Genomic DNA, 26,082 nt, shown 5'->3' with positions numbered 1-26,082 from the left:
TTGGCAAATTAATGTCTCTGCTTTTGAATATGCTATCTAGGTTGGTCATGACTTTCCTTCCAAGGAGTAAGCGTCTTTTAATTTCATGGCTGCGGTCACCATCTGCAGTGATTTTGGATCCCAGGAAAATAAAGTCAGCCACTGTTTCCACTGTTTCCCCATCTATTTCCCATGAAGTGATGGGACCAGATGCCATGATCTTTGTTTTCTGAATGTTGAGCTTTAAGCCAACTTTATCACTGTCCTCTTTCACTTTCATTAAGAGGCTTTTTAGTTCCTCTTCACTTCCTGCCATAAGGGTGGTGTCATCTGCATATCTGAGGTTATTAATATTTCTCCTGGCAATCTTGATTCCAGCTTGTGTTTCTTCCAGCTCAGCGTTTCTCATGATGTACTCGGCATATAAGTTAAATAAACAGGGTGACAATATACAGCCTTGAGGTACTCTTTTCCTATTTGGAACCAGTCTGTTGTTCCATGTCCAGTTCTAACTGTTGCTTCCTGACCTGCATACAGGTTTCTCAAGAGGCAGGTCAGGTGGTCTGGTATTCCCATCTCTTGAAGATTTTTCCACAGTTTATTGTGATCCACACAGTCAAAGGCTTTGGCGCACAGGCAGCACCTTAATAGTTTACAACCATTTTTAGGTATGTTAGGGCTTCCCTGATGGCTCAGATGGTAAACAATCTGCCTGCAGTGAGGGGGACCAGGGTTCGATCCCTGGGTGGGGAAGATCCCCTGGAGGAGGGTGTGGCAACCCACTCCAGTATTCTTGCCTGGAGAATCCCATGGATGGTGGAACCTAGTGGGCTACAGTCCTTGCTATCACAAACAGCTGGACATGACTGAGTGACTTTCACTTCTCTTTCACTTTTAGGTATGTTATTTCACTTGACTTCATTTCAGTATCTTGAATTGCTCAGCCCTGCAAATAAGCATGGGTGAGAGAGACCCACTGAGCTTTTTAGTTTGCAATAGCACTTGGAAATAAGGGTCCTGGCTGTGAATATACTTCTTGTGGGTTGCTTAACACTTTCTTTAATACAAGTGAGCAGGGAGAGCTGATAGATAATTCTTTGCTCTGTTTTTTTTATTGTATTGGTCAGCAACTAGTGTTCTTATAAGCTTGTTTTTCTCTCCGCTTGTCCCTCAGAGTCAGTTTCAGCTCCCCTCTCCCTTTGACAATTACAGATGTGGATGAATGCTCTCTGGATAGGACCTGTGACCACAGCTGCATCAACCACCCGGGCACCTTCACATGTGCTTGCAGCGAAGGGTACACCCTCTATGGCTTTACCCACTGCGGAGGTGAGCAGAGTCCCTCTAGAGTCACATGAGGCTGGGCCTTACTCCTAAGGTTTCCTGAGATCAGGGCCAATTTTTCTACCTTGGGAGCTGGACTGGACATACCAGTCACTTAACAGTAGTAGGGAGTCCCTCAGTTCAAGGGAAGCATCTGCTATGGGAAATCTTCTCACATTGATCCCTTTAATTCATCAAGTGTGAGATGGAGCAGAGAAAAGAACTGAGTTCTTTCAGTGGTGAATGCTTTATGGACTTTATTGATGCTGTTGTACTCAGAGAATGGAGGGTCTCTCAAGAGCTGATGCACTGTCTGCTGGAACTTCCCAACAGATAGTAAAGTCACAGTCCTCAGAGAGGCTTGGCGGTGCACCAGCTGATCCCACAGTCTTACTGTGCATAGGGGCTGGCTGTGGGGCTTGGTTCGAGCTCTTTGAGCTGGTCTTCGTGCAGGCCTCTCATCTGGAAGTGGGACCATGGACCCTATGTCTCTGCTGAGCCCTTGAAGCAACATCTTCTGATGTCTCATGATCTTACGGCTAAGTCGACTATAGCCCAAGTCAGACTTGGTGTCACTCTGCGCCCTCTAATCATCAGATGCATTTAGCAATCTTTGAGAATGCAGATTCTGATTCTGATTCTAAATGGCTAGACTTCCAAGGTGATTTTGGAGATTTGAGGATATGGGAACCACTGATCTAAGTATTTCCTACCCGATCCTTGTGTCCTATGTCCTTAGGAAGAATGGATAGTAGTAATTTGTCATAAATAGTGTTGTTTCTCTCCCCCTTTTCAAAACATACCCGTCATGGCTGAAGACATACTCTCCAGTCCATCAAGAAAGTTCAAGGAAATGTTTCCTGAATATGAATATGTATCTGCGTTTTATTTGGAGTCACCTTCCAACTTGGACTCAGTCTCAGGTTGATGGGGATTAGTGCACATCATTTTTCTTTTTTAATGCCAAAATTTTGACAGCATAACTGCTTTATTTTTTAAAATTTAATTATTATTTATTTAGCTGCATTAGGTCTTCATTGTAGCACACAGACTCTCTAGTTGTGGCACATGGGCATTTTTTTTTATCTATACCCTAACTTTATAAACTATCAAGTGGAGAATCCTCATTCTCTCTATCTCCCTCGGGATGTAACTCAGGAAGACAGTGGAGTTTTAACTTAGGGGCCTGTGCTGTGGCTGAGTTGGACCCTGAGAGTAGAGTGTGACCCTTTCTCAGTGTGCTCCGTGGGGCAACTGTTTGGTCAAGAATGGAACTTGAGATCATCCTGGTGAGGTTCCTGCCAGGAAGTCCACTGAATGGGGAGGGGGTCAGCTGGTGCCAGGTGCACGTTCTGAAGGCAATCAGCACGTTCCCTTAGTGAGTTTCAGTCACGTGACTCCCCTCCTGCTTCTTCCTTGATGGAGGGATACTGTCAGACGAGGTCAGCGACAGACGGCTGTGACAGGAGAGTGTTTTACTTCCCAGACACCAACGAGTGCAGCGTCAACAACGGAGGCTGTCAGCAGGTCTGTGTGAACACTGTGGGCAGCTACGAATGCCACTGCCACTCTGGGTACAAGCTCCACTGGAATACAAAGGACTGTGTGGGTAAGAGTCCCTGCGGCTCAGGCTCAGCGCAGCCCAGCAGTTCTCGCCACGCCCCCCTGGACCCGGCGTGTGCCGGCCAGTCCTCGACTGAACTCTCCTGCCCTCAGCTGCAGCAGCCCATCTTTAAATAGTTCAAAAACAGGAGATACTTTGCAGGCTCTTTGGTGTTTCCTTCTGTGCTTCAGCGTAGGTTGGAACTCACTTCTGTTTGCTTTTCCATATGAAAAGAATAGTAAACCAGACGCTCCTTTACCCTGGGCGGGGTGGTGGGGAATAAGCGAGTGTCTGTGTTTTGGGCTGGGCATCAGCGCTGCCTTCTTTGCTCGGGTCTTTGGTGTGTGGGAGTCAGCTGGCCTGGTCTCACCAGGAAGTGTCCTTCTCTCTCTGTAAGTGTCTGCATTTTGTCCTGTCTAGAAGTGAAGGGGGGCCTGCCCACTAGCCTGTCACCCCACGTGTCCCTGCAGTGCGGTAAAAGTGGTGGAGGAGACAGGTGCTTCCTCAGATGTCACTCTGGCATTCACCTCTCTCCAGGTGAGTGGGTCCCAGGCCCGGGGCCAGGCCCTCCTGGCTCTAGGTGTTAGAAGCCCTCACAGGTCTTCCAAGTATTTGACCAGCTGCTCCCTGGCCCCTGGAGGCCTGTGCTCTGAGACCCTGTTTTCTGGGGGTTTTTCTAGTGGTTCACGTGGAGCGGGGGGAGGGAGGGACTTGAGCTTCCGGCAGGAGAGCCTGTAATCTCGCCCACATGCTGACAACCCACCTTCTGTCTGTCAGGACTGCAAGAGGCCTATTCTGTCACCTGCGGCTCTTCCTCTCCTCTCAGGAACAAACAGCAAAAATCAAATGACTCCGCTTTCGGGGGTAATTACCAAATCTGCGTGTTGTCTCTGGGGCTCACTGTGTTTGATGGGCTTCATTTGTGGGGTGCTGTTCTTGGGTGTTGGCTTTGTTTTCTTTTCTCCTAATCTCTCTGATGCCACGAGCATGTTACAGGATGTTCTTGCCTGCAGCCTCGGTGCCTGCGATCTGACTCACCACATAGCAGACACTTACTGAGTGTCCACTCTGTCAGGAGGCTCTGTGCAGCTCTGGTGGGTCATAATATTGGGCAAAGGGCCGTGTAGCTCTGGGGCCAGGAGACTCGGGTCTTCCCAGCTTCTGGTACCGTAGAGCCCCTCAGAGGCCCAGCAGGAAAAAACAGGTACTTGGGGTGCCTGGCATTGGTGGAGACATGAGCATGACAAGGGAGCAAGGATCCTGTCAAGAGAAAGAAGCCCAAACCCTTTTCGGTTTATCAAAAGACAAAGAGTAACCTTTGAAGCTCTTCAGAGGTCTTGTTCTTCCAGATTTAGACGGGTTTGTGATGACGTCATGAGAATATCTAAATAAGGAAATGGTTCTAGATGTCCATACTATGCGTTTAAGCAAAGATAGAAGCTCAGACCATGATAATAACAGCTTGTGTTGAATTGATGGAGCAGTTAAAACATGTGCAAGCTGATTTATTATAATCCACACGATAGCCCTCTGGGGCTATTTTATTGTTATTTTTATTAACCAGATGAAGAAACTGAGGTTTAGCGAGGTGAAGTAGCATATCGAAAGTGAGTCAGATGGGACACTAGCGGAGCCAGGATGTTGACCAGGCAGCCTGGATCCAGTCTTGAGCATTGCCCTTCACTGCTCTTCTTGTGCGATGCTTACACCCAGTCAGAGGGGACATTATGGTCTGTTTCACTTAGAAATTAAGGCCGCCCTAAGGGTGGGCAAGCAAATCGTTAACAGTTACCAGACAGTAGGCTAAACATTTTGTTGTTGTTGTTTTGCGTTACCTCATTTAGTTCTTGTAACAGCTTCAGTAGTGTAGGGACTGTCTGTTTTGTGGATGAGGACACTGAGGCTTAGGGAGACTGAGTAACCTGCTCAAGTTCTCATCACAAATCGAAGGGCTGGAATGGGAATCCTGGTCATTGGCTCCAGAGTCCAACACAAGGTTAAGACTGCCTGTGGAAGCAGAGCAGAACGTTCTATGTGAGGCCCTCACAGCAGGCCCTTTGCTCCCTCACAGACCCTGAGAGTCCTGGCCGTGTTTAGTGATGCTGTCCTTGTCTGGAATGGTGGCTCCCTCAGCCCTGCCCTCCCAGGACGGGCTTGTTGAGGAGAACCTGCCTGTCCATTTTTCTCCACTGTCTTGTCCAAATGTGAACTGGGGGATTCTGGCCTTCCTTCTTGGAAAGGCACAGAAATGACCTCATTTTTCATCTCACTGCTGAGGCTGTTTTTGGCCCTTCCTTTGTTATGTTTGAGCGCTGGATTCATCTTAGATGAAGGGACAAGCGTAACTCTTAGGAGGCTCCTGGTGCCGATCGTCCCAGGGTCATGGGTGCCCCCGGATCCCAGTCTTCCTTGGTCTCAGTGTAAGAGAGGGGCTCAGGGTATGCTTCCAGCAATGGACAACTTGCTGTGACCCGCTGGGATTTTCATTCCTTTGCCTCCAAAGGTAACCTCTCTCACTTGTTTCTTTCTGAAGATGTCGCCACCGTCAGGACAAGTGTAACCTTTAAGCTAAATGAAGGCAAATGTAGTTTGAAAAAGGCTGAGCTGTTTCCTGAGGGTCTGCGACCAGTCCTCCCAGGTATGGAATCAGACGGCTGGTGCAGGAAGTGTGTCTGCATGCCGGGGAAGGGATCTGTAGCCAGCAGAGCCCTTCAGATGGGATCCTACTGTTCAGACTCTCTATGGACTCTCTTCTCAAGAGGAAGAAGACCCCTGCCTGGCAGCTCCATATGCCCCTGGGGTTACACATTAGGACCTCCTTTGCAGGGTACAGAGGGTGAACCTCTGGGGAAATCTGTGAGTTAATAGCAATCAATATGGGCTTAAGATGCATTAGTAACTTGTGATCATATTGGGTTAAAATTTCTAGATCTTAGAGTTTGCTTAAAATATAATCCAAAGAAATGAAAAAAGGTTTGGCTCAGAAAGGATCATCTTTGGTGAACAAAAATATCATATCCAGCTTTTCTGCTGGATCTCATCTTTGGAGGCAGTGATGCCATTGGCTTCAGCAGAACAAATACTTTCCAAGTAGACCTGGCTTTATGGAAAGAGCAGCATCCAACATTCCTCTTTCTCCCCAGCTCACATTTCCAGTATTAGTTCATAGAATAATTTTAGAGAATAAAAGAAAAATCAGGATTCATGTATTAGGGAGGGTTCTTTCACTAGTCTACCCTCAAATAAATCATACAAACAAATAAAAGCATAGTCACTGTAGTCACATCTGGCTGCCTATTTTAAGTAACTAACCAAGATTAATTTGGGCATCTCCATTTGATGGAATTGGAGAAGGAAATGGCAACCCATTCCAATATCCTTGCCTGGGAAATCCCACAGACAGAGGAGGCTGGGCACTACAGCCCATGAGGTCGCAAAGAGTTGGACACAACTTATCAACTAAGCAGCAACATTTTATTGAATATTACACAGCTATTAATTATGGGTTTTCTTGATGGAATATTATGCAGCTGTTAATTATGGGTTTTCAAAGAATGTTTAATGACATTAGAAAATGTTATAATAAAGATGAAAAAAAGAGTCACATTTTGTATATCTAATATAACCTAAACTGTGTAAAAAAAAAAAAAGTATAAGTAGAAGAAAAACAAAGAAAACTCACCATGTCCTTATTAGTGGGTTAAATCTAGGTAGAAGGATGTTGAGTGATTTTAATTTTTTTGCTGAATTTTCCAAATTCCCCAATAGTGAGCATTTATACTTTTAATCAGAGGGTGAAAGCATTATTTAAAGATAGATTTGGTCTTTAGTTTATTTAATGGTATTATACTAATGTTAATTTCTTAGTTTTGATAAAGATACATGTAAATATAAGATGTTAATATTAGAGAACACTGGATGAAGAGTGTGTGAGAACTCTGAATACCCTCTCAGAAACTTTCCTATACATCTAAGCTTACTTCAAAATAAAAAAATTTTTAAATAGATATGAGAAAATAGAAAGTGAAAGAGGTTCAAAATGAACATCTATCCAGTTTGAGATTTGAAGTGAGCCTTTTGAGAGGTAAGATGGATCTTTAGGGAAAAATTAATTGCCTTCTCCTTCCTTTGACCCTGATGCCCTGCTGATTTGAACATCCTTATAATGTTAAGAGAAGAATATGATACAGATAATTCATCAGTTCAGTTGAGATTAGTTCATTGTATGGATTGTATGTGGATCTGCTCTTTGGTTCTGGTTAACAATCATTAGTCAAAAGATTCACTGGAAGTCATGGAATGAGGAGTGAGGGTCAGAAACGAGCATGTCCAAAGCCTTACATAACACCTTCACTCCTGTCCTGTGTGCCTTCATGACTGTTTGGATCTGTTGATCTTTGTGCCATTTATTGCTCCTGGTTATTTCAAAATGAGTCGTCACTGTTGATGTGCTTTCCAGCTTTCTCTTTGAGTTGGAATTACTCCAAGGTCAGTTTGCCTGAAAGCAGGAGTTAATTTCCTTTCTACTCTCATGCTCGTTCCGTACTTGAAGACTCAGCCCCTGCTTGAGGCATCATAGTTCAGCTTTAAAGAAATGAACCCTGAGAACATGAATGCACCTTAGCAAACCACCAGTCAGGAAGGCAAGACAACCTTTGGTTCCAGTCTTCCACATGTGTGGCTGGTCATTCAGAAACATCAAGCATCTGTTCATGAAAATCAGTTTCGAGAGCTAATGGTAAAGTTACATAGGAGGCAGTACTGGCTCTTCAGGATTATAATGTCATCGTGCTCCAGGCTGAGGGCTTGCAGTGTCTTGGCATCTGGAGTTAATCATCTGGTCCCCAGAGAGCTGTTCTAATGAAATGTTTACAGAGTTTGAGCGAATGTTCAGCTGAGTGCTTTGCCAGGATTTGGCTTCCGATAATTTTGTTTCTCCATACAGAGAAGCACAGCTCAGTAAAAGAGAGCTTCCGCTACGCAAACCTTACATGCAGCTCTGGCAAGCAAGTCCCAGGAGGCCCTGGCCGACCGAACGCCCCTAAGGAAATGTTTATCACTGTTGAGTTTGAGCTTGAAACTAACCAAAAGGAGGTGACAGGTTGGTTTGAAAATAGTCTCTGGTGCCAGGCTTCTTACAGCTTTCTCCTGTTTCTTTGCCTTTTGCTCTTCATCATTCTTGTGGGGGGAAATTGTGCATTCACTTAAGTATCTCCTGTTTTTTTTTGTTTGTTTGTTTACCCCCAAACTACACTGAATTTGTTTGGAACCTGATGATTTTATCTGCCTCATCAAAACTCAAAGCTACCATTTTGGCCAACAAATTTCTGTTTGAATCAAATGCTGCCCAGCCTGCTAGGTGCCCAGCTCCATGTCTCTCCCCATGCTGTCTGCAGGGGGCTGTGAGTGTTGGTAGGCCCTGCAGTCGGTCTAGACATAGTCCAGCAGATATGTACAGCAGCCTGAACTCCCCTCCACCGCACTCTCTGGTTTCTGCAGTGTCTTGTGATCTCAGTTGCATCGTAAAGCGAACAGAGAAGCGGCTCCGGAAGGCCATCCGCACTCTCCGGAAGGCTGCCCACAGGGAGCAGCTGCACCTCCAGCTCTCAGGCGTGAACCTTGAAGTGGCTAAAAAGTCTCCCCGAACATCTGAACGCCAGATAGAGTCCTGTGCAATGGGCCAGGACCATGGAGGAAACCAGTGTGGTGAGTGGCCTGCTAGCCGGGACATTTTTACTAATAGAACTCTCTTGAGCTCCAAAAACACTAAAGGTAGCCATAAGCAAGTCTGGCCCATCCTTTCTCCCCAGGCTCCTTCCAGAGAACACCTGGGATCCCCACCCTCATTTGAGATCTACACTTGGTATTGCCCTTGCCTACTGGATCAGGAGCCCCTGAACACAAGGAGTAGTGCCTGGCACTTAGTAAATGTCAGTTGAGTTGAGGGATGGGATGGAAGAGGCAGGGCTGATGAGAAGAGAGAGGGTTGTCCTTTAAGGGTCTGAGGGACCGTGGTCTTCAAAGCACTGTGGTTCCCCCAGCTGGGGCAAGACTGCAAATATAAGGCATCACTGAGCCTTCTCGACATTCCACTCTCAACAGTTCCCCTATCATCTCCCTATGGTTTGACCCATGATGGCAGTTAACAAACTCTTGTCTATAATTTTGTGGAGGGGAGAGGCTAGAGATCCTCAGCTGCTTTATGAGATCCCTGAACTATGGCCCAAGTTTCTGATGAAGTTCTAGGCAAGAGGAATCTGGGCAGGAGGTTCCAAGGTGGTCAGTCTTGAGGTGTGTTTGTTGTGAGAGATTGTTCTGGGCAATTATGGGAGACTCTACTGAAGGAGTCTTAGATGGGGGGAAAAGTAGGGTCTCACTTTATAGTAATGTAATGATTTGAGGCTTCACCTGTGACAGTCATAACACTAAGCACTTTATCTGCATTACTTCATTCAATCCTTATAGTCATCTGACCAGGCAGTGTTATTATCTGCATTTTACAGAAGAGCAAACTGGAGTTCAGAGGGGTAAGTGTTCTTGCTCAAGGTCACATGGATGGTCCTACTCCAAACCCTGTGCTCTGGTCCCAAAGAAAGGTGAATTTCAATAAGCAGACCCCTCCAGAGTAAAGTGATGTCCTTTCTAAAGTGTCATTAGAGGAGCAAGGCCTGAGAAATGAAGCTTGAGCTAAGGAGTAATAAATCAGTGTTTCAAAAGAAGCAAAGCTAAGTCCAGAGGCACTTGTTCAGAAAAGTTGTCAGCAATAGCTCCACATCCCTATTCTGTTGCTTTGCCAAAACATACTGGAAATCATGTGTAAAATCAGGTGGTAACTGTCTACCAGGGGGCTGTTCTCAAATAGTTGTAACTCTCATTCCAGCTGACTCACTTGAAAAACAAAAAAAAGATTAAAAACAACCCAGCTGGTTGATTTGTTCTCACTTAAAATTCGAAGAGTTCCAGTTTTCATACCAAAATGGTGATGAGAATTGGCTGTTGCTGCCCTGGTTTCTAGGGTGAGCTGCAGAAACTGTCAGGGACAGGCAGGTCTGTCCTGCTTCTGGCCTCTCAGAGCTGTATGGCACCCCTCATCCCCCAAATGCTGTCCTGGAGGTAGAGGATCCTGCAAGCTCGCCAGGGAGCTTTTATGGCCAGTTAAGAGTTCAGAAAAAGCTAATGTCAAGGGCCTTGGGGAACAACTCCCAGTGAGAGTATTATTAATACTACTATGGGCATGCTTCTGGGGAATAAAGAGCTCACGGTGAGGATCAGGAGTTACTTAACAGAGGCCTCATGACTGTGGCCACTCATGGAAGACACACAGTACGAGGTCAGTGTGGCTGTTGTGTGTGTGATATCCTGAGGTGCTTGTCATGCCGAGTTGGGTTGGATTTGCTTCTACGAGAGGCCACGTGTCTTGTCTCAAGAGCTCCCTCTAGCACTGGATGAATTCTGTAGCCTGCAAGGGACTACAGGTTCACCCCGTCTGATAGCAGTGTTGACGATTTTACGATGTCAAGGAACACAGCCCAAGGAACTACCAGTGAAGCTTTCCGCCTGCTGGAGGGAGGAAGTGGGTATAAAGAAGGGTCAGTTGAGTTAGCTGGAAAGGCTTTTTACCCAGCAGACTCCTGGCTACGGCAAACCATGGTGTGTGTGTGTGTGTGTCTGTCTTATATTCCTGGTCGATTAATGCAGTTGTGTCCAACTGTTTGCAACCCCATGGACTGTAACCCACCAGGCTCCTCTGTCCATGGAATTCTCCAGGCAAGAATACTGGAGGGGGTAATCATTCCCTTCTCCAGGGGATCTTCCCGATCCAGGGATCAAACCCACAGACCCACATCTCTAGCATTGCAGGCAGATTCTTTACCATCTGAGCCACCAGAGAAGTCCTGCACTAATGGTGTTAGAACTTCATAAAGACCAGGCTGACTGGTATATTCTGAACTCTGATAGCACATGCAATGAAGACAAATGGAGGATAATTCTTTTGGGGAATTATTTTATATTTCTGGGACTTCTTTGGTAGCTCAGATGGTAAAGAATCTGCCTGCAGTGCAGGAGACCTGGGTTTAATCCCTGGGTCAGGAAGAGCCCCTAGAGAAGGGAATGGCTACCCACTGCAGTATTCTTGCCTAGAGAATGCCATGGACAGAGGAGCCTGGTGAGCTACTGTCCATTTATGTTTCTAGAAAAGAGCCCAAAGAGTGTTTTGAGTCACCTAGAAGGAGAGATGGGACTGTTATGTTTTTCCTTTAAAGTATTTTTTATTTAGTTTTTAATTACCTATAAGTGGTACATGTGTCAAATGATATAGAAATGTACACAGGATGGAAATTTTCCAATCAGCTTCTAACCCCACTCCCCAGAAATAATCACTGTCAATAGTTTGCTGTGGATTTTTCTACATCTGTTTTTATGCAGATATAAAAATGAAATTTTATTTATTCATTCAACGAATATTTATTGGGCACCAAATGTGTGCCAGGCACTATTCTAGGTGCTGGAATCCAGCAACGAGACAAAAAAGAGCAAAAATCTCAGCCCTTGCCGAGTTTAGAGTTCTAGAAGAGGGAGACAGGCCACAAACCAATAAAGAAGAAAGTATATCCTGTAGCAAATAGTGGTGAGGGAGTGAAGAACAGGTAAGCAAGGAAGTGGAATAGAAAATGCCGAGGTAGGACTTCCCTGGTGATCCAGCGGTTAAGACTCCACGCTTGCAATGCAGAGGGGTGCAGGTTTGATCCCTGGTCATGCCACGCAGCACAGCCATAAAATAAAAACAAACAAAAAGAAAATGCCAGGGAAAGGGGAGGGGTGGGGATGAAGGTACTCTGCCAAAATGCAGACTATGCTCAGGGGCTGTGGTCATTGAAAAGTGATATTTGGGGAGAGATGTGAAGGGTGGGAGGCACCGGCAGTGAGGACTTCTAGGGGAAGAGCCCCGGGTAAAGGAAACAGTGAGACTAAAACCCCGAGGCACCGAGGAGAAGGCTGGGGTGATGGGAGCTGGGTAAAGGAGGGTGAAAGAAGAAAGTCAGAGCAGAGGCACAGGGCCAGAGCATGTGGGGAGTGGAAACAGTGGTGAGGACTCTGAATCTGAGTAAGAGAAAAACCTGAGAAGGGGTTTTAGCAGAGCGATAACAAGGTTCTGACTTATGTTTGAAAAGGATAACTTTGGCTGCTGTATTAAAAACAGGCTGAAGGTTTGTGTGTGATAAAACAGTAAAAAATATATCAATGCAATTTTAACATACTGCATATTGTTTTTAACTACAGAGTAGATCATGGCCACCTTCCCATGCTAACCGAGGAGCTGTCGTACTTCTTTTAAAGCTTCCTGGTCTACGTTTGTCTTAAGACACCAGTATTTATTAGCCATACTCCTGAGGGTGACATTTAATCAAGCTATTCCTAATTTTTCTATTACCAACAATGCTGCAATAAATATTCTTTTTGTGCACAGACCAATATTTCTGGAAGATAGACTTGTAGATGTTTAATTGCAGGTCGAAGGACGTACATGTTTAAAACTGAATAGATACTGCTAATTCAACCTCCAAAAACATACTAATATATACTCCCCCCAACATTGTGATTGAGTGCTTATTGCCCCACATCATTGGTAACATGGATTATATTTTATTGATCTTTTTAATTTGCAACTCAGATTTGCAAATCTGATAAGTAAAAATGATGGTCATTTGAACTTGTTTTTCTTTGATTATTAGTAAAACTGAGTATGCTGTCATATCTCTGTGGCCATTTTGATTTCCTCTTCTAAGAATATCCATTTTCTTTAGCTATCTTTCCATTGAAGTTTTTGTTTTTCCAACATAATTTTTAAAAAATAAAATTTAAGGCCCCAAGTTTTATCAAAGAACATAGTCACGTCTGATCAAACATTTTCTTTCTTATAATAATTTTATATAGTAAAGTCTCATTATTTAAGGACTTTGAGGACAGCCCGCTCTGCAAGTGATCTTTGTACCATCTGTGATCAATTTTAGCAAGATGGCAAAAAAAAAAAAAATAGCAACTATATTCTCCAAGGAACAAATTCCTCAAGCTTGTAGTAATTCATAAAGTCCTTTGTATCTAAAGAAAAATTAATAATGACTTGGATTTCTCTTTTTCTTTCATAGCTATTTATCCTTTCATAAAGGATACATTATTTAAGAAATATACTTGCTAAAGTATAAATTTTTGTATTTGATTATTTTGAAACTTGCCGAAATTTTAAAAAGACAACCCAGACAACTGGCAAACTGGGAAGTATTCTAGTGCCTGGGTCCTTGAGAAACTAGAAAAGTTTAATTCAAATGTTAATAGTAGTAGCTTTCTTCTGCAGCAGTTGGGAAAAATTAATTCAAACAGAATTTATTGAGATCCCACTCTGTGCCACAATAAGAACTTGGGATGAAGCAATAAGAATATAATGGGTGAAAACTGTGCTTTTATGAAGCTCACATTCTAATGCAGAGAGATGGGTAATCAAAAAGGAACGGAAAGGATAGTTTCAGAAATTATAAGTGCTATTGAACTAATAGAACAGAAAGTGTCAGAGGGGAGGAGAGATTTCTGCTCTTTACAGGGTATTCAAGGAAGGCTGCCAGAGCAGGTTGCGTTTGAGCTGAGACCTAAGTGAGAAGGAAGAACTGAGCATGCAAACCCAATGGAAGCAGGGGGTGCATGAACAGAGGACACAGCAGCACATGCAAAGGGCCTGAGGAAGGGAGAAGCCAGGTATTTTCTTCTTAATTTTTTCAAAACAGAAATTACTTGGAATTGAGCAGGTGGAAAATTTCTGTTTTAAATCAAGGAAAATGTAAGTGGTATATATAGACCAATATTAAACTAATATTTATCACCTAGACTTGATAGGAAATTCATTTAATTAAAACAGTTTAAAAAACATAATTTAGTAAAATGTTGACATCTATTGAACACTTAATGCATTCAGCCCTTTGTTAAGCACCTTACCTGTGTGTGTGTTTAGTCCCTTCAATCACTTCTGACTTTTTGCGACCCTGTGGACTCTAACTAACTTCTCTGTCCATGGGATTCTTCAGGCAAGAATACTGTAGAATACCAAGAATGGGTTGTCATGCCCTCCTCCAGGGGATCTTCCTGACCCAGGGATTGAACCTGAGTCTCTTATGTCTCCTACATTGGCAGGTGGATTCTTTACCACTAGTGCCACGCGGGAAGCCCTAAGCACCTTACAGGACTCTTCTAATTTAGTCCTTGTCACAAGTCTATTCTGCATCATCCCATTTTTATAGATAGGGAAACAAAGGCATGAGAACGTAAGCAGTTTTCTCAATGTCGTGCAGCAAGCAAGTGGCAGAGCCAGGATTCAAATTCGGGTCTGACTCAAGAGCCCATGTTCCTAACTCTTAGTTTGAATACTCTCAGCTCTCCTGGGTACTGTGTATGCCCTGTGATTATCCTACTCATACCTAACTCATATGGAGAGTCCTCTGTGGGCCATCTTTGTGGTGGGTGCTGAGGAGGACCGAATAAGTAAGATAGCATCCCTCAAGTTGTCACCCTCCCAGGGAAGAGTCAGAGAAGCCTTCCCCAAAGAGGGGAAGCCTCAGTGAGCTTTAAAGGAAGCACAAAGGGAGCACAGACGATACATAAATGGGTAGAGGAACAGCCTTGGGCAGTGAGGACCAGCAAGATGTGCACAGGGAATCTTTGGCATTTCAGTATTACTATCCCTGGAGTGGAAGGTGGGATGTGGTGGGCAGCAAGGCTAGTGGGAAAAACATGGCTAAGTCATGAGAGACCTTGAATGTGTTTATCTGTAGGTGACAGGTATCATTAGAGGCTTCAATCAGGGAGCACAAGGTCCTATTTATATTCTAGAAAGAGCTCTCCAACTGAATTGAGGGTCAGGACTGGAGGCAGAAAAGCCTATTTGAGAGCTTCTAAATGCTTTGCATAAGAGATACTGAGAACATGAAGGCACTAGATGGAATAGAAAAGCAACAGTGGATTAGAGAAATATTTAGGAGGAGATGTGAACAGCATTTGGTGATAAGTTGGATTGGGGACTGAGATGAGGAAATGGTTGGGGTGAGCTCAGAGGTTTCCGACTTGGCCTCTGATCCTGCATTTTCTTCCCATATGTCCCCCATCTTACCCAGCCCTGTTTCGTATGCAGGAGGCACCGACAAAAAGCCTGTGGGTTGGTTGAATGGTAAGATGAATGTGATCACTGGGGAAGAAATAATCAAAAGATTTATAGGAAAAGCAGAAAAAAAAAATGGGCTCTTGAGAGGGCATGAGAAAGAATGAACACTCATATACCAGAAAAGGAGACTGAAGGCTGAGTTTGAGTTGAAGACACTGAAAAGTGCAGGTTGGCAAGTCGAGGAGGCTTTTGAGGCAGGGAGTGAAGCAGTCAGAGAAGTACTTTAGGAAGGTGAATCTGTGGGTAATAACAGAGCTGGGGCCAGGAGGAACGGCCAGCAAGGGAGTGCACTGGAAGGTTATTGCAGTAATCTAGATATGAGATGGTGAGGAGCAAAGGACACTAGTGCCATAGGGATAAAAAATCGGGGACAGACAAAAGGGACCCAGGTATAGGATGCTGCAGCAGGGAGAAGAGAAGTCTGGGATAATGTGGTTTGGAGCCTTGGTGACTGGGAGTGTAGAGATGCTGTTTATAAAGAGGATAAAGTCAGAGGGGTAGGAAGACTTGGACAGGGAAAGGGAAGAGAAGCATTCCCCTTGGGAAAGTAGAATTTGAGTTACAACAAGACTCCCAGGCAGAAATGTCCACAGGCAGGTGGGAGTCTAGGAAAATGACGTCACCTTTCCAGGTGTAGACTGACCCCCCCACCTTGCGTCTGTCCACACTGCTCTGACTTGCCTCCTGTTAAAAGGGATGAACAGCCCACACTCTTTCCTAGGGCCCACTCTTCCCCTGGGGCTCCAGGGCCCATTCCCTCTCACCATCTCAAGAGCAATGTTCCTGCTCTTGTCCCCACCGACCCTGCATCTCAGAATTCTCCTTCTCTACTGGATCATTTCCAACAGCACACAAACCTACTCCTTTCTTAAAACTCGCACAAATCCTCCTTTGACTTCTTTTGCTTCTCTCCAGATCCTGCCTCCTTTCTTTGACCCCCTGTCAAGCAAAACTCCCTGAAAGACTTGTCTAAATTCCCTGTCTTTGCTTCCTCATCGACCATTTTCTCCCCCATCCTAACCAACCTGGTTTTCATTCCCAACGTCTCCAGGGGAACTGCTTTTCCCAAGGTTTCTAACAACTTCCATGTTACCAAATCCAGGTTGCCAGCTGTCACCCAGACTCCGCTGACCCCTCCCTCCTCCTGGAAACTCTTCTCGTGGGTTCACACACCACACACCTCTGGTTCTCTTCCTGCTTCACCGGCTGCTCCCTTTTCATTTCCCATGCTGGGGTTCCCCTAATTTTTTTATCTCTAGACATCAGGGATCCCAGGGCTCAGTCCTCCATGCCCATCCCTTATTTTTTTTTTAACTCTCTTCGATGACCTCATTCAGCGCTGTGATAGTTTTAAATACCACCATATGCTGGTGACTCCCAAACTGCCCTCGACAACTCTAACCGCTGAACTTACCTGTCCTAGAGGTGCCGAATGTTTTATCACACATGCGCACACGCACACACACACACACACACACACAGTGAAATATTTTTGAATTTATGAATTTTTACTTATTTTAAAATTATATACTTATACTATTGCCTAATATATTGTATGTATCATTTAAAAAAAAGAGATACAGATTAAATAAACAAAATTTTAAATAGCTGGCTAGCCTCTGAAGGCACCATGCTGACAACTCAGCAAGGTTTATTGTTAACGGTAGTGGCTGTAAATCATTTTTTTCAAATAGTCTTTTGTTCATTGCTAGAGTTTTGGCTCACTTCTTGTCAGAGCTGATTAAATCATTGCTGTTCCTATCTTGGGATATGGTTTGACAAGAGCTGGTACCAGGAGAACAAGCTGTGTCCATTCTGCGCTTCCCTGGGGCTCACCTGCGCCTGCATCCCTGGTCCTGCATCATGGGTCCAGGATTTCTACAAGAATTGTTGGAAGCTGCTTTCTACTTCGTGATGGTTTGTTTGTTTGAGACCAGATAATATAATCAGGAAACCTGTTCAACGAGGCCTAATTGAAGTTCTTCTCGAGACACGGGAAAGAAGTGAGTCAGTCGGTACCTCCCCACTCGCAGGTCTCTTTCTTGGGGATTTTGTGTCTCCACATGTGTGTCTGACTTGTGGAGATGTGGGCTGACTGAGGGGCCGATCTCTCTTCTTTTTTAAACAGAAGAACTTAAAAAAATATATATTTTTTTCAGTTTTATTGAGATATAATAGACATGCAGCAAAGTATAAGTTTAAAGTGTACAGCATAATGATTTGACTTCCATGCATCATGAGATGATTACCACAGTAAGTTTAGTGAACATCCATCAGATCAAATAGTTACAGCACTGAAGAAATATGAAAAAAAAAGTTTCTCTTTGTGATGAGATCTCTTAGGGTTTACTCTCTTAATAACTATCGTGTATTACATACAGCAGTGTCAGTTATATTTATCATGTTGTACATTATATTCCTAGTACTTATCTTATAACTGGAAGTTTGTACTTATTGACCACCCTTATCCAATTTCCCCTTCTCCTACCCTGATCTCTTTTTCTGTGAGTTTGTTTGTTTTTGAATTATAGCTGACCTATAGCACTATGTTAGCTCCTGGTACATGACATAGTGATTTGATATTTCTATATATTTCAAAATGATTACTATGGTAAGTCTGGTTTAGATACTAAACCAATGAACCTTTCTTTATGTCTTATTTTTTAGGTAAAATTTAATATGCATAGATGTGAAAATACTTTGTAAACTGCTGAGGTGTAGTAGTCTAGCTTGGAAACCACCAGCATAACGAATGCCTTCTCAATACCAACACTTGCATGGCCTCAAAGTTTCTTAAACTCAACATGTCTAAACAAAACCTTTTCTTCTCCTCCCTCACTCCACACCAAAACCCCCTTCACCCTCACCTCTTTAACTAGCTTCCCTGTTGCTTAGTTGCTCTAGTTGAAAGCCTCAGTTTTCTTGACCTCTCTTGTTCTGTCATGCTCCTTATTGAATCCATTAGCAAATCCTGTCAGATCCGCCTTTTTACCTGAGTCTAACTAGTTTTCTTTTCCTCTGTTTTTACTACTCTGTTCCAAACCACCACCATCTCCTGCCCAGTCTATTACAATGGGCTCTGAATTGTTCACATTACCCTTGCTTGCCTTCCATCTGTTATCCGCACGGCAGCCAGAAGATCTTTTAGAAACGTAAGTCAGATCATGTCCCTGCCCCATTCAAAACCTTCAGCACACTTTGAGTAAGGGCTAATTTCCTTACCGAGACCTTCAAGAATCTATGTAATCTGCCCCTTGCTTGCTTTTAGAGTTCATCTCCTATCACCCAGCACATTTCACTATGTTCCTGCTGCACTGGCTCTTTTGCTATCAGGCAAGACCATTGCAAAACTGCTTCCCTCATTTCACTCTGATCTCTGCTCACAGAGGCCTTTCTGAGCTATTCTTCTAAAATAGCATTCATGCAGACCACTAGTCTTTGCCTTACTCTCTTCCCTGTTTGAATTTTCTTCGTTGCACTTACCTCTCGTTAGCATTCTACTATATATTTATTTGTTTGCTCATTTATTGCCCATATTCTCCACTAGAGCAAGAGCCCCTTTAGGGCAGGGCCATGTCTGTCTTCTCTGCTGTATCTCCAGCTCCTAGACAGTACTGGTGCTAAGTACTTAATTGAATAAATGAGTAGATGAATCTTCACAAGAACAACAGATGACATCCCGAGGATAGTCACCAACACTAAGAAAAAAGGGGGCTGGGGTAAATCTTTGGGGAAATATTTACATTGAGGGCAAAAGAGACATTTTAAACGCAGTGAAATCAGTCCCACCCATTAACCAGGCATGAAGAAAACGTAGCATACCCTGGGAAGTCAACAAGGAAGGCATCAAGCTGGGCTCCTCTCTCCGCCTCAACTATAAGAAAGTTTTCAAATAGGAGACCTGAGAACACACCAAAACCTGGACAGACAGGACAAGTCAACCTCTTGACCCAAGAGGGTGCTATTTCCTGTCACTCTGAAACACTTGTTTAAAAGGTGTTCAAGTCGGGATCCCTAGGCCACAGCACTGCCTCGGGTGCCGTTGCCTCTGAGCCAGGACAAAGCAGCAGCTCCAAGAGACCCTGGGAATTCGTGTGGGCCGCCGGAGGCTCTCCAGAAGGTAGGGCGTGATCCTTAAGAAAACAGTCAAATGCTGGGGAGTGACCTCTATTATTAGGTTCACCATCTTAACCGCAGAGAGACCATAGTGTTTGTCCATAGCCTGAAATACTCAAAGGCCATGGTGTTGAAAAGAGGGCCAGCCTTCAGGTCTCTTTGTCACCATTAATCCTGGTCCCCACTGGTCTCTCCCTTTTGCATCAGAAAAGCTTTCTTTTTTTCTTTTTTTTGAAGAGGAGGAGAAAACAGCTGTGCGGGATTTGAGAACGGGATTTTAATGGTCACTGAAGACACACAAAAGCTTTGCTGTGATCGTGAAGTGTTCTGGGGGCAATTGGCTCCTTTGTCTGGGGCAGCAAAACAAGCCGGCTGCTCAAGGAGAAAAGAGATGCAACTGGAACTGGGATGGAGGTCTCTTGAGGCCAGATCTTCAGCACATTTGCAAAGAGCTGTTTTTGGGCATCTCTTCATGACATTTCAGAATTTCTTTTTAGTGTTTGGCTCATTTTTACCTTGAGAAAGAAACAAATTAATCTGGAAGGTTGTTGGCATGGATTATTTTTGTGGGTCTGTAGGTATTTCTCTCTGGAAGGAAAATAGAAACTGTGAGTGACGAGTTTGTTAATGTGGAGCAGGCCTTTCACACTGAGAAAAAAGAATCAGTGCTTTCTTTTCGGGAGGGGGTGGGGGGGGTGTGGCCGGTGGTGGCCTGAGGGGCATTTCTCAGTTCTTTGCTCACTTGAAAAATTGTAGCAGATGTGGGTTATTGTGAGGCTTCCCAAAATGTAACCTTGGGGAAAAAAAAGGTTTTGGAGCGGGGGCAGTCAGTAGTTTTAAGGAGGAGTGGACATCCAGAACAGCAGGAGTCCATTCAGTTACTCTTTACAGTAGGAACCAGGTCATAACAGACCAAGCTGATCTGACTCCAAGTTATGATTGGTGGGGCTGTTGGAATCATTGTTGTCCATATGGGCACTGTCCCTTTAGGTGAATGGGTGTTACAAAAACAGCCTTTCCCACAATGGACATGGCTTGGGCTAGAGGAGCCCCAGACAGCCTTGGTTTTATTTACTTCTTCCAGTCTTCCTGACAGTTGGCTTGATAGAGTCATGAAGGGGTTAGCTCACATTTACTGTCTGTTGTAGGCACTGGAATAGTCAGGTGGGACCCAGGATAAAAATCCATGATTCCTAGTACGTAATTCAGCCCTGCTTTTCATGGGCGATGAGCTGAAACAGAGTAATTATGGAAACCATTATCCAGTAGGGCTACATTTAGAGACTAAGTCTGGAATTACAGGCTCTGTCTGCCACAGTTCAGTGCATCATATCCACTATAATGTCCTTTGCCAAGAAAGGAAGAGTTTAGTTCACTTATAATTTTTCTAAAAATATCATAAAATTAAATTAAAAAATGTGAATATTATAAAAGAAAATCCAAATAAACAATATAAAAAAGTATTAAGATTTAGATTTTAGTGTAGACTTTCTTGATTGATATTTTCATTGTAAAAGTAATATTTAAAGTGGCATTTTTCAGCTTACTATGATTTTTTTAGTCTCATTTTTGTTTTCTTTAGATTATGAAGTAAATAATGAAAAGATTTTTATTACTGGTAATAGAGAAAAAGTACATATGCAAATTGCACTTGTAGGGTAGGATGAAAACCAATATTACCCCTGACACACATTCAAGGGCTATAATAACTAATTTTATTGTGTGATATTTTGTTTTGTAGTTCTGGGCAGCTTAGATATAAAAGAAAATGTGTTTATTCTGGTCAAACTCCCCATATGCCCCATAGAGAATCCTTGCAAAGTCTGGAATTGTGATTCAGTTGGCGCTTTTGTTCAATGATCTTTTTCCTCTTTAAACTCAAAGCTCTTGATCTCATTGTAGGTGTATTTCACAGATTAGTTGTGGAACCTTGGCAAAATTATTTAATGTCTCTAAGTCTCTGTGAAATGAAGCTAAACATAGCACCTTGCTCCTTTGGGTTGTTTCCAGGACTAAGTGAGATAATGTATGTAAAGCTTATTGTACAGTTGCCATGCCCATCTCCAGAGGATCTTCCTGACCCAGGGATCAAACCCATATCTCCTACATCTTGTGCATTGGCAGCTGGATTCTTTACTACTAGTGCCACATGAGAAGCCCCAATAGACCACAAGTAGTCAACAAATGTTAGCCATCAGAAAGCCTGTTTGATGGTTCTGATGATGTTGTTTAAGTATTATACTAGGGAACCCACTTCAGTGTATTTACTTTATGTTCATATCCTAAATGGAGAAGGCAATGGCAACCAGCTCCAGTACTCTTGCCTGGAAAATCCCATGGGCAGAGGAGCCTGGTAGGCTGCAATCCATGAGGTTGCTAAGAGTTGGACACCACTGAGCAACTTCCCTTTCACTTTTCACTTTCATGCATTGGAGAAGGAAATGGCAACCCACTCCAGTGTTCTTGCCTGGAGAATCCCAGGGACGGGGGAGCCTGGTGGGCTGCCATCTATGGGGTCGCAGAGTCAGACATGACTGAAGCAACTTAGCAGCAGCAGCATCATATCCTAAAATAAGATATAAGATGTTTGTTGTTTAACAACACCAAAAAATATGATCAGAAGCATTAACTTCCTTGTAGTTTATTCTTTCAGGAGATGCTTACTAGGATTTGCTGTTTGTAATGTATTATTACAAATATGAAGCATCCTATTTTGCACTGCTCATCTGTAAGACACTTGAAATCACCCTCCCCATAGCCAACAGTCAGTTCAGTTCAGTTGCTCAGTCATGTCTGACTCTTTGCGACCCCATGGACTGCAGCACTCCAGGCTTCCCTGTCCATCACTAACTCCTGGAGTTGCTCAAACTCCTGTCCATCGAGTCGGTGATGCCATCCAACCATCTCATCCTGTCATTTCCTTCTCCTCCTGCCCTCAATCTTTCCCAGCATCAGGTCTTTTCCAATGAGTCAGCTCTTCGCATCAGGTGGCCAAACTATTGGAGTTTCAGCTTCAGCATCAGTCCTTCCAATGAATATTCAGGACTGATTTCCTTTAGGATTGCCTGGTTGGATCTCCTTGCAGTCCAAGGGACTCTCAATAGTCTTCTCCAACATCACAGTGCAAAAGCATCGATTCTTCAGCACTCAGCTTTCTTTATGGTCCAACTCTCACATCCATACATGACTACTGGAAAAACTGTAGCTTTGACTAGATGGATCTTTGTTGGTAAAGTAATGTCTCTGCTTTTTAATATGCTGTCTAGGTCGGTCATAGCTTTTCTTCCAAGAAGCAGGCATCTTTTAATTTCATGGCTGCAGTCACCATCTGAGGTGATTTTGGAGCCCAAGAAAATAAAGTACCCACAGCCAACAGAGAGTGAGCATTTCAAAACACAGCTTCTGGTCATATTCCTTGCCTTTCAATGGCTCTTTCAGGATAAAATCCAATCCTTCAGGATAAAATCCAAAGGCCCGATACTCAAGGACTTTTTCAACCTATTTTTCTTCCCCAAACTTTCTTCCTCCCCTTTCCTCCCATATGTCAGACATGAATCTTTACAACCTACCCCTTTGCCTATCTGGGGAGCTCCTGCTCATCCTTCAAGCCCTCTTGAAGATGTGGCCTCTTCTAGGAAGGCTTCTAGAATGCCAGTAGCCTGAATTAATAGCACCTGCTGCTGCTGCTAAGTTGCTTCAGTCATGTCCGACTCTGTGCAACCCCAGAGATGACAGCCCACCAGGCTCCCCCGTCCCTGGGATTCTCCAGGCAAGAACACTGGAATGGGTTGCCATTTCCTTCTCCAATGCATGAAAGTGAAAAGTGAAAGTGAAGTCGCTCAGTCGCCTACCTGTCTATTATTCCAATACCAATCCTATGTTCAGTGAATGATTTTCACCTTTATACTCCTGACAATCCCATGAAGTAGGGGATGTCATCAAGTGCTTGTGTTCAAAACTATTGAGGACCACTGTGATCCCTGCCCTCAAGGAACTCAAGGTTTAGGGAAAAAGGACCTGTAAACACCCCAGCAGAGGGTGACAGGGATAATGGCAGATGAGTGTGCACAAGGAAACCAGAGATGGCACATGTTCTGTATTCAGGGGGATTGTATAGGGAAGTGTGTGGTCAATGCCAGCAGTTGACCTTCATCCCCAGCACTCATACCATCCTTCCTTTGGCTCTGTCCTCTCACTGACCAGATCATTTCCCCCTTTGGCTAGTCAGTTGCAGGGCTGGGACATATTATGACGGAGCACAGGAACGCTGTATTTTATGTCCAAATGGAACCTTCCAAAATGAGGAAGGGCAAATTACATGCGAACCATGTCCAAGACCAGGAAGTCCTGGGACCCTGAAGACCCCAGAAGCTTGGAATGTGTCTGAATGTGGAGGTAAGAATTCTATCTGTCCCTTCTTACTCCCCCAGTCTCTGAAATCATTGTTGAGACAGAAGGCATAAATAACATCTTAATGCAGAAAATGTGTACTACACCATGGAATTCCTACTAGTAGAAACTTTATTGGGCTCATCTTATTTGCTGAATAAATAAATGAAGACCTGATATAATACACTGGCAGAGAAAATGTGTATTTGTTGCAACTGCATGTTTCATCACTGTAAATAAATAACCTCTGAGACCTGAGTGATCAACCAGTGTGGAGCGACTCTCTGAAAATGTCAAAAAATGGAGAAAGTAGCTCTGATTATTTCAAGATTTCATCTCAAAGTCATAGCTTATTGCTTTTTTTCTTTAAATTGGAGGATAATTACTTTACAGTGTTGTGTTGGTTTCTGCCATATAACAACGTGAGTCAGCCATAAGTATGCATATATCCCCTCCCCCTTGAACTTCCCTCCTACCTCCCACCCCATCCTGCCCCTCTAAGTCATCACAGGGCACCAAGTTGAGCTCCCTGAGTTATATAGCAACTTCCCACTAGCTGTTTTACATATGGTAATGTTTATGTTTCAATGCTACACTTTCTCCTTGCCCCTCTGATTTTTTAAAAAGTGTCCATCTGGCTATTTTGTTAAAACTCCATGAAGAGTTTTTAATCATCTATAAAATATTAACTCTTGAGCCACACTTACTTGGGTTCTATGGGCTTTTTTTCCTATTTTACTGTAAATGTCTTTATTAAACAGTAGAAGGGCCAGCTGTCCTGACACTCTGTGGGCTCAAATGGATGGTGTGATTTGATCTGGAAATTTTTAGGTGATGTCCAGGGCTGAGTGCACCAGGGCCCTGGCAGCCCTGCCTCTCTTTCTAGTGACCTCTGGGGCCAACTTTAGTTCCCACCTTAATGACTCCATACTCAACTACAGGACCTTTTCTGATTTAAAAATCAGATCCTCAGACTGACTGTGTGACTTCTAGCATAAACTTTGGCCTGTTATGAAATCCTAGAACCAATGGTAAGATTGATAAGGAGGTACTTTGGGGGCATCTGTTCACACTTGTATGTGATCTCAATAATATACATATTTATAGTAAATAAGAACACTAGTAATAATAATTTATTGAATACTTACCTGTGTCAGGCATCATGTAGGCATTTATGGATAGTTTAGTGAATTACTCATGTGGTTGCTGTATCACTACAAAAACTTTATGAGGTTAAAGTGACTCATTCAAGGTCACACAGCCAAAGAGCAGAGGATTTAGAATCAGAACCCAGGTCTGACAGACTCCAGACTCCTCCCTCAGGTGTATTTGTTAAATACTGTTATATCTATAACTTATGGTTAGAAATAAAACTGTGAAAATTAATAGAGGAGAGAGGATTAGGAATATGAGACAACAGATTTCTTTTTATAGCATCTTGCTAGTGACGAGCTAATTCCTAAGTAAATATGTGCTTTTAGAAATCCTTTTGTTTATGGCTGTAATTCTTGTCATAAACTAAAATAAATAAATAAGGTGTTTAAGGCTTCCCCGGTGGCACAGTGGTGAAGAATCCACCTGCCAGTGCAGGAGACACAGAAGACCTGGGTTCAGTCCCTTGTTTGCGAAGTCCCCTGGAGAAGGAAATGGCAACCCACTCCAGTATCCTTACCTAGAGAATCTCCATGGACAGAGGAACCTGGCAGGCTACAGTCCATGGGGCTGCAAAGAGTCGGACATGACTGAGTGACTGAGCATGCGCGCGCGCGCGCGCGCGCACACACACACGCACACACACGCACGCACGCACACGCACGCACGCACGCACACACACGCACGCACGCACACAGGTGTTTAAATAAATGCCTCTGGGTCCCTCTGTTACTGTGGATGGGATTGGCTGTATTTAGTAGACTAAATGAGGGAGGCCAGGACTCCTCAATGTAAGGAGATGTAACTTAGTAAATAAAATTGGTAAAAACCGGTGGACCCTTCCATAACCAAGAGTCTTTTTATCCCAGGATGTAATCAGCTGGGTGACTGCAGGCAGAGAACCCTCTCTCTGGGGGCTCCAGCAGTGCAGTGGCTCCCTGGGCCCATGTAGTCCTCAGCCTGCAGCATATTCAGGCCTGCTCCATATTTCAGAAGAGTCAACACTTGTCTCCATCTTTGCCCTGTGGGTAAACATCAGGCACCCACAAGCCACTTCATCGGGGTCAGCCGAAGGGCAGGACAAGGCTTCTGCTTGCTGAGGTGGGAGCCGAGGTCAGCACAGGCGGACAGGCCTGCCCACATCTCTCTGATGTCACTTGCAGAGAGGTGGGGCAGGCTCTCCCCGGGGGCCTTGCTCACCTAGGGTCATTCCTCCCCCAGGTCTGTGCCAACCTGGTGAATACTCTGCAGATGGCTTCACACCCTGCCAGCCCTGTGCCCGGGGCACATTCCAGCCTGAAGCCGGCCGCACTTC

General features: G+C 44.0%; 1 protein-coding gene across 1 annotated transcript in view; it reads left to right on the top strand.

Moving 5' to 3' along the window:
* The window catches only part of SCUBE2 (signal peptide, CUB domain, EGF-like 2), a 67,828-nt gene that overhangs the window by 31,166 nt on the left and 10,580 nt on the right, over positions 1-26,082 (top strand). The window contains exons 10-18 of the mRNA XM_010829375.1: positions 1,192-1,308; positions 2,789-2,911; positions 3,326-3,442; positions 3,683-3,769; positions 5,439-5,543; positions 7,851-8,006; positions 8,405-8,611; positions 23,451-23,621; positions 25,989-26,080. Of these exons, the coding sequence (XP_010827677.1) occupies positions 1,192-1,308; positions 2,789-2,911; positions 3,326-3,442; positions 3,683-3,769; positions 5,439-5,543; positions 7,851-8,006; positions 8,405-8,611; positions 23,451-23,621; positions 25,989-26,080 (1,175 nt within the window). The remainder of the gene's footprint in view (positions 1-1,191; positions 1,309-2,788; positions 2,912-3,325; positions 3,443-3,682; positions 3,770-5,438; positions 5,544-7,850; positions 8,007-8,404; positions 8,612-23,450; positions 23,622-25,988; positions 26,081-26,082) is intronic.

Source organism: Bison bison, unplaced genomic scaffold (genome assembly GCF_000754665.1).
Source record: "Bison bison bison isolate TAMUID 2011002044 unplaced genomic scaffold, Bison_UMD1.0 scf7180017864503, whole genome shotgun sequence".
Lineage (NCBI taxonomy): Eukaryota > Metazoa > Chordata > Mammalia > Artiodactyla > Bovidae > Bison > Bison bison.
Note: the sequence above shows the minus strand (reverse complement) of the source record. Positions and strands in the feature narration are given on the sequence as shown.